The 8,951-nt window shown below is 47.9% G+C and overlaps 1 protein-coding gene across 2 annotated transcripts; it reads left to right on the top strand.

Annotated features, from left to right (window-relative positions):
• The first annotated feature begins 651 nt into the window (after positions 1–651).
• Positions 652–8,565, top strand: LOC120430008 (segmentation polarity homeobox protein engrailed-like). 2 transcript variants are annotated; one of them, XR_005607526.2, is made up of 4 exons: positions 652–2,291; positions 6,244–6,347; positions 6,765–7,065; positions 7,150–8,565. XR_005607526.2 is itself a non-coding variant. In XM_039595108.2 (3 exons), the coding sequence occupies exons 1-3, from the start codon at positions 1,142–1,144 to the stop codon at positions 7,011–7,013; spliced, it is 1,503 nt and encodes a 500-aa protein (XP_039451042.1). In that variant the 5' UTR covers positions 652–1,141; the 3' UTR covers positions 7,014–8,565. The 2 variants fall into 2 exon arrangements, 1 of the variants encoding a protein (XP_039451042.1); XM_039595108.2 differs by having other exon boundaries at positions 6,765–8,565.
• Positions 8,566–8,951: the final 386 nt, after the last annotated feature.

Genomic DNA, 8,951 nt, shown 5'->3' with positions numbered 1-8,951 from the left:
TGGGTGGTCGCGGGTTCGATTCCCTCTCCAACCGGACAAAACGAGCAGCAAAAAAATCGACCTAATCCCACGCGACCGAGGGGTGGGGTTAGCGCGAAGAGAAGAGAGCGAGAGAGATTGAGCGAACGAATCTTGATTGAAGTAATAAAGTTGTATGAATGTAGCGGCATACCGATCGCGCGAAGCGTACACCCAAACGACGAACGTCGTGTGGGAAATGTGAACGGCGAAAAAGGGAACTAAGCCCGACGTCACGCACACAATCGTGGTAGGCGAGCGCTCGTGATTCGCTCGTTTCGCCGTGTGCGTGCGCTCGGCCACGCCTACTGTGCAAGCTGTTTGCTGCCACCAATACAAGCAAGGACCAATTAGCGCTGAAATATGTTTGTGTTGATGAATTTATTTGTGTTGCGTCTCGCTTGCGCCCAAGGCGCACGGGTTAGGCGGTCTCGCTCTCGCTCGCAGTGGTTGCTGCGGTTTGCGCGTGTGTGCGTTGTGTAAACTGATCCGGCGGACGAGCTCGAGGCTGGGAAAGAGAGCGAGCGATGTGAGCTTGCGGGGGTGAGCGAGATGCAGTGAGTGAGCGTTAATAGAGATACCAGAGTGGAGAAGCTGTGTAGCCTGGGCGCAAAAAACAAACCAGTCAGTTTGGTTGAGCTCTCACTCAGCTGTCAGTCACAGAGGCTCAGATCACAGGTGACATTTGACTATGTCACATCACAATTTATAATAGAAGATAGCTCGTCGCTCGTACGCTCGCTCGTGTTCGCTCTCGAGTGTTTGTGTCGGATTGCCGTGGTCGTCGAAGATCGGATCATCTTTCTCGATTCCGCTTTGGTGCGGCGTTTTCGGACAATTGGGATCAGCCGCGTGTGTTTGTTTTTCGGACTGACGTGATTTTCGGTCCGCACCCTTCGTGTTACTTCGTCGGAGTCGTTCCTCGTGGACGCACACGTGTGTTTGGGCTTAAGGAATTTCTTTGAGTCGCTTGAGTGTTGATGACAAGTTCCAGTGACGATCAAGTGAGATTGCCTAGTGAAGTGTTAGGAGGGATTGAAGTACTCAGTGTGTGAATAACTTAAACAAATAAAAACCAAGTGTAAACCAAGTGTAAGCCTAGTGTGAGACTTGAAGTGTCAGTATGGCATTGGAAGACCGTTGCAGTCCCCAGAGTGCACCCAGTCCGCCCCATCACCATCACCACAGCCAAAGTCCGGTCAATTCCGCCACAATGATCAACGGAGTTTCGCCTACTCGCGAAGAGATGTCGCCACTGGTTCCGATGTCTCCGATGCACATCAAGCAGGAGGTCGGCGATCAGAGCCCCGCTCCGCCACCCCAGCATACCAGCATTTCGTTCTCGATCTCGAACATCCTGAGCGAAAGCTTCGGCAAGGGGCCCCAAATGGCAACCCAGCAGCCGGCTAGTCCCATGGCAAGTCCACCTTGCAGCTCAGACTCCGGTAGCCCCAACGGGCCAGCCCCGCACCATCTCCCTCACCATCATCACAGTAGCTTCCATGTTCAGCAACGTGCCCTGGAAAGGCGAGAAAGTCTGTTCCGTCCGTACGACATCAGCAAGTCCCCGCGGTTATGTTCCAGCAACGGTAGCAGTAGCCACAATCCGTACCATACAGACAGCGAATCCCAGGACTCGACCTGCTACGAACCCCAAACGGCGGCTGCCGCAGCTACCGCCGCCAGCATGCTCATGTTCAACAACAACAACCCGTACCACCCGCGAATCCCAACTCTATACGACTTCAGCACCAAGACCATCCCCAGCATAGACCCCCGGAACCCGCTCCTGAACAGCTTCAGCGCCACCAGCTACCCCAAACTGCACGAAGAGATCATCAACAGCCACCGCAAGTTCCAGCAGAAACTGCTGGAGAACCAGGCCAAAGCGGCCGCCGCAGCCTCAATCCACCCGCACTCGATGCCCCCGCTAGGATCCCTCTGTAAAACGGTGTCCCAAATCGGTCAGCACGTAGCCTCGAACCCCGCCCCGTCCAACGACTCGCGTAGTTCCGTGTGCAGCAGTGCCTCGCCAAAGCTGAGCCCGCGACCGATCCCGAAACCGACGGCAACGGTCGCCACGAGCCTGCCCGGAAATGGTGGGGGTGAGAGTCGGGCGAATGGGGATTCCGGAAATCAGAACAACAACAACGATGGTGCCTCGTCGGATGATGCGCGATCGGAGACGGGGAGTAGCAAGGATGGCGATGGCAACGGAAATCTGTGGCCGGCGTGGGTGTATTGTACGCGGTACAGCGATCGACCAAGTTCCGGTAAGTTTCAGTCACGGTTGATCGATCAGATCTTCATATGTCAACTCCATGACTGTCTGCAGTGCTCATTATGGTTTAGAATTTTGGCTAAGGGTTCTTCTGTAAAGCTCTACCAACTGAAAAAAAAACCTAAATTGACGGTGTACAAGTTTGGGTTGATCATCCAGATCTTCATGATCTCAACTCTGAAGAGATATTGAGTGCTAAATTTGCTCTAGAATTTTGGATTCCAGTTTTGTTTGGTACACTGAAGTTATCTACCAATTCAAAATGCCGACAGAAACGATGTTATACGCATCGGTTGATCGACCAGATCTCCAATATCTCAACTCCATGACTGCTCAATGAGTTCATTTTGCTTCAAAATTTCTGGATTGAGTTCGGTTCAGTACACTGTAGTTCTGTAAAGTTCAAAAAACTTAAAAGACAGTGTACAAGCTTCGGTTGATCTTCCAGATCTTCAAGATCTTATCTTAAAAACAGCTTAGAGAGATTCAGTCAGCTCAAAAAAGCTCAGTTTAGTTCAGTGTATGTTTGTGAAGCTCTACCCACTCAAGCAACCTTTCAAGACATTGTTTACGTCTCAGTTGATCCTCCAGGTCTTCATGATCCAAACTCTAGATCAGCTAGGACAGCTTACTTTGCTACGGGCCAACCGCAAAAAGTTTAGTTTGCTTCAGCGAAGCTACACGACCCTCGCCGCAAAAACATCAGCCTAAACAAGTTACAACCTCTGCTTAACCTTCTCCGAGCCTTAATCTTCTCCCGGGTAATGAGACCTTTAATGATCTCAAAAATTGAGCTACAATGTAATGGCCGCGCTTGCGCGGCTACCCTCCTAAAGAAATTAAGCATTAACCTCGCCATGAATCTTCAGTCGACTGTACCCCTACGCGCGGCTTCGCCACTCCCCAGGATAATGACCGATCGTAATCATTTCAATAGCCCAGGAATCCCACCCCGCATGACAGCGCGATCGCCGAGACTTGCAATGGAAAAGCCCCCTTCGCAGCGCGAAGGTAGATTCGATTAATTGAAGAAATAAATAAATTTATTTAAGCGATTTCAAGCGGGTCGACTTTCCCGAGTCGACCAACTTGAAATTGACTGCCAGTCAGCCAGATAAGAAGGAGGTTGGTTCAACTCTCGCAATTGCTCTATTTCAAGCTCGGAACCTTAATTAATATAGTATCGATAATTTAGTCGAACATAAATTGCGAATAGAGTTGCGATCGCGATAAGCGACCGCTGCACGACTTTAGCTGGACTTCGGCTTAGACGGTGCGCGTTAACGCGCGCCATAATGTCGACTGACGTTTCAATCGCTGCGCTATAATCGCGTTCTGTTTACTCTTAAATTAGTACTTTTATTACGAAATGATTAGAATTTATTAGGTTGGGTTGAAAAATGCATCGTTACGGTGCGTTAACTGTCAGTTTCCGTGGGTAATGTCGACTCTGTTATGGCACTTGGATTTGACAAGAACCTTTTAGTACGAGACAAAAGCCCCCCTCTCAGTTTCAAAATACATTTGTCCGACACGGTTCGCGGCCACCACTTTCTAGAGAGCTAATCGGTGCAAGTTGCCCGGAGGGCATAAATCGATCATCACCCGCCATAAAAATCCAGCTTCCAGCTATCGTGTTCCAACATATCATCGAACATATTAATTTCGGCTACTGCGCCGCACTCCAAGCCGCTATCCCGCTGACATCTGTTCCGTTTTTATGGTCGACACGGCGTCCCCCTCCGAGTGCTGCCTGTCGTCAACCCGCACTGTGTCACCGCTCTTCCACTAGAAGTCTGGCTTTGATCTCCAGAATTTCCTCCGTTTTCTTTTCGGTTCGGGGTTCAAAGTGGAAGAAAAACAAATAAACACAAATCGCCGGCGTAGAAGTGCCCCTCTTGGAAGTTGATCAAAGTTGTTCACACCAGATTTTATGAGACTAATTGATATTTTTTGTCTTCCCGACCTCCATTATGGCGCGCTGCACGCTGGTGTGAACTGTCAAATTTCAGTTCAGCGCGCACGCTGCACCGTGCACGGCGATAAATTATGGCACCATCATCGTGCATACTCAATTAGATGGAATTTCGAACTCGTTAAGACGCCGTAAATCAACCCGAAATTACCCTCCAATTATTGCTCCAATTAAGGAGCAGCCGGTTCGCGGCGCGCGTGCAGCGAATACATGCGGGGCTTCATGAATAAATTATAGCAGCTTCGCCGTCGCTGTCACCGTGCGAATCAAAATCCCATTTGCAACGCGCGTAACCACAATCAAATTTTGCCCATTTCGAGCAGGTTCAACAAATTACAAATCGCCAACTGAAGCGGCGAACGCACACATTCCCGTCCCGTCCGTTTGACAGCTGGGGCTAACAACAACAAATTGTGGCATACCTGCACGTCCCGTGCCATAAAGATCGGCCCCAGCAATTATGCGCCGCCTTGCGGCGTCCAAATCGAGTGCGTCGCGATTGAGGTTATCTGCGACAAATATGGCCGCGGGCAAGCAGGCAAGCGTGGCTATCGCGATCGCTGTCATGGTGACAGATGAGTTTCGCTAGATGCGTGCGTGCCGATAATCCGCCGATAATCGACTCAACTTGATTGAGACATTGATGGATTTGCGACGACGCCATCTTTATCGATCCGCAGCACCTGTCAAAGTTCGCTTGACCCCACCCCCGAGCCCGCTTTCGCGCTAATTATTTGCCGTAATTGCCAGGTTTGACGTTTGACATTTACTTAAAGCGGTAAACAATGGCTTTATTAGTTTTTTATGAGTGGTGGCGCACCCCTCGGTCGCAAGAATCGATATCGGACTTTCTTCGCGGGCGCTTCTTGGCGCGACGCGACAAGTTTGATTGTTTTGACAGGTCCAACTCCGCTTTGCAAACGTAATTATCTGTCACGCCATCTAGGTCAGCGCTGTTTGTTGTTGTTTGGTTGACCCGAGGGGGTGACCAATCCATCAAATGTATGTGATTGGTGAGAAAGAGTTGCAGCTGCTGGAAAAGTTCGAAAAAGTTTTGACAGTTTACGGCCGCGGGCTCTATTAAAACGTCAAATTATCGCGCTAGCGCTCTAGCGCGCTCGCTGACGTGTAATTCTAATAAATATTTATATCGCGCAGCCACGGCAACGGTAGTCGATAAAATTTATAAAAGTTGGCCCTAGCGCGTAGATCGGGGGCGAATTAATTATCGACTAATATATTAATTAAAATTTAGTCAGAGGTGGGCTGCGAGCTGCGCTCGGTCTCAAAATATACACTGTTAATTAGAATGATTATTTATTTTTATTAATTTAAATTAGCTATCTGTGCGCCCCTCGCGGAAGAAAGCTTACCCCCGAAAAAGTTCTTCCCCAAATTATCATACAGAAGCGATTTAGATTACTTCAACCAGGAAAGGCACGCATATTTTTCCTACAACTAATTACCCTCTCCCGAAAAAATTAAGCAAAGAAACGGAACAAAGAGGCGCAATCTTGCGCCACCCGCTGCTAGGTGGCAGCACCGATAGCTGTCAAAACGGGGAGGTGGGGTTCGCGGAATGTGCGAAAATCACGTTCCTCGCTTGCGAGGCGGTAATTAGTTGGAGTTAATTTGCCCGACGACGACGACGGAAGCAAACTCTGCGTGACACTTGACGAGTTATGGGTTCTTGGCGAGTTAACAGGTGCCAACCGGGAGTGAACCTTAACCTTTCGAGAAAAGCGCGCGCGGCGTTTGCCGATTTGTGCAATTTTGTCAGCAGGTCATAAATTGTCCCTCGCACACCGTGTCCTATCTATTCTGCGCCAGTCCGTTAATTGAATTAGATAACAAGAGCATTAATTATTATTTATGTGCACCTACCCGCACAACCGGTTCTGCGAAACGGTTCTGCCCCACTCAAAATGACATTTTTATTAATTTTCACATTGTTTCTCGCTTGTTACAGGTCCCCGCTACCGCCGCACCAAGCCCCCGAAGGAGAAGACCGAAACGCCGGAGGAGAAGCGTCCCCGCACCGCGTTCACCACGGCCCAGCTGCAGAGACTGAAGGTGAGTGTCGGGCCCCTCGTTGGCTGGGTGATTGCTGGATTGACTCGACTGGGAATTTTGATAGTTGGTCGACTAGAATTTTGACGGAATTGGAAAAGAGACTTAATAGTTGAAGAACTGAGTTCGAGTCTTAATCTTTGTGAGTGTCGTACCCCTCGGTTTTGACAGATGGACTGCTAAATTTTAGTTGTTCTACAAACATTCTGTCGGACTTTGAGACCAAAGACTAAACTGATGAGCTACTGAGTTCTTACCCCATTTATTCTTAGTGTCGTTCCCCTCGTTTGACAGGTAGATTATATGACTGAGTTGATTTCTACTGGACGTATTGACTGGGAATTTTGACAGACTTAAACCCAAAGACCAAACCAAGAGTTTCGGTTTCTAACCTCACTTTTCCCCTTCTCCCGTTTCCAGAACGAATTCAACGAGAACCGCTACCTGACGGAGAAGCGCCGCCAGGCGCTCAGCCAGGAGCTGAACCTGAACGAGTCCCAGATCAAGATCTGGTTCCAGAACAAGCGGGCCAAGATCAAGAAGACCTCGTCGGAGAAGAACCCCCTTGCGCTGCAGCTGATGGCCCAGGGTCTGTACAACCACTCGACGGTGCCGCTGACGAAGGAGGAGGAAGAGCTGGAGATGCGCATGAACGGCCAGATCCCGTGAGCCGACGGTGATGACCTCCACGGCAGGTTCCGTGGCAGCCATTGACACTCCGGTAATTAGGACGCTCGCACAAGACAAAGCCCGGGTCGTTGCATTATTGATCCGCGAACCGGTGTGTGTTCCCATTTTGTTGCAGCATCTGACGCTGACAGCTGAACATAACCTCGCACGAGACGGACGACTTCGGAGCTGTCACTCACGACGTGAGTGTGTGTGTGTGCGTGTAAAGCAGGCGAGGCTTCAAGCAACGAGGGGGGGTATGAAAAACCAACAAATCCAAGTACAATTACATTTAAATAATTGAATTAATGTTCAGCCCTTCGGTCCGGTTCGAACGCGAACTCGGACTTGTGTAAAACAAACAAATCCCGGTGAAGGAACCAGCAAAAAGGCTGGCGAAACGAGGCCGTCGTGCATGGGAAAACGGCGTGTGTATGTGTAAATGTAAATATTGAATTTTAAAACGAGGCCCCCAGTTCGAGGGGGATGACACTTTCTCACGCGCGCGTGTCCTATCCCTCAAAGGGGGGAATGGAAAGTGGAGCAACATTTCTGAATAAAATTCGTCGCCGGCGTGGTCGTTTGACGCAACTGTCAATTTGACGTTTCGAGCTGTCATCAAACGTCACTTTTGAGGTTTTCAACCTAAAAACAAGATGGCGACTGCGTCAAGCGAGCACGCCAGCGACGTCCAACTAAAAGCAAAAGATGCAAATGTGCGGTGCAATAAAAACGAGCAATTAGCGGTCCAGTTTGGAGTCCCCTCTCAAAACTGGACCACCCCGGAACACCAACCGTCGGTCGACAACGTGTGTGATTGAACTCAACTGAAACCGAATAGCAATAAATTAGACAAGTTATTAGTTCGCGCGTCCCACGTGCTCGAACCAGGTTAGGTTTACACTCACAAAGTAAAATCTTAGCAGTAAGTCGCACTGACACAGAGCACCGAAGAAGGCTAGCAAAAATCGCAAGAAAATATGAAAACGTTACTGTAAATACACCAACACTAAATAAACCGCAAAGGAAGTAGTAGAAGAGATTGGGGTGTAAAATATTAGCTACTAAAACTTAATTGAGATTAACGCGCAAGCGCGCGAGCAGGCGAAAACCAACAGAGAGAAAAAGATAAGGACTCTCTAAAGACTAGTGTGGGTTCCAATTCCCACGCGGAAGGAGATAATTAACTTTCAAATGCACACACCAAACCTGTCAGCAGCGAGCTCGTCGCCGTCGTTCGGTTATCTAATCTCTGAGTTATGTTTAATTATGCTGAGCGGACGCGCGCGCGCGCTTCTGGACTTTTGTATCGAAAACTGTGTACAGACTTTGAACTCGAATATCTACCCGCTACAATAATTTAATAATATTATTATTCTCGCTAGGTTAAGATTGTAAAGTAGAAAAGAAGTAGTTGATTATCCCCCTCCCTAGAATAAGACAAAGAGAGCAGAAACCTATTATATTATATCAGACAAAATAATGCAAAAATCGAAAAAGAGAAATTAAGAGAGCGTAATAAAATACACTCATGTGATATTCAAAATATTAACACTGAAATCGTTTTCTTTTCTTCGTCGAACTCAGATATCACACATCCTTGATCATATTTCTAGCAAAAAAATGTAATTGAGCCAATGTCGTGGTGTAAACAAAGAGCCTGTCCTGCTCGTTCCTAATGTAAACAACAACTGAAGTTAGAATATAGACTCTTTGTTTAAACTTCGACATTGACCCATTTAAATTGTTTTGCTTGATATAACTGTTGTGTATTGAGAAGGTGTTATCATGAAATTTAATTATAATCTTGAATAATCTTCACACATATAAAAATGAAACAATACAAAACATCTAAAAAATCACTATTGAATGCTAAAAACATTAGTTGAAAAATGATTTTTCATGAACATCGCTGTTGGTTTAATTTTTTATCAAGTT

Source organism: Culex pipiens, chromosome 2 (genome assembly GCF_016801865.2).
Source record: "Culex pipiens pallens isolate TS chromosome 2, TS_CPP_V2, whole genome shotgun sequence".
In the NCBI taxonomy this organism is placed as follows: Eukaryota; Metazoa; Arthropoda; class Insecta; order Diptera; family Culicidae; genus Culex; species Culex pipiens.
This window is presented reverse-complemented; position numbering and strand designations above follow the sequence as displayed.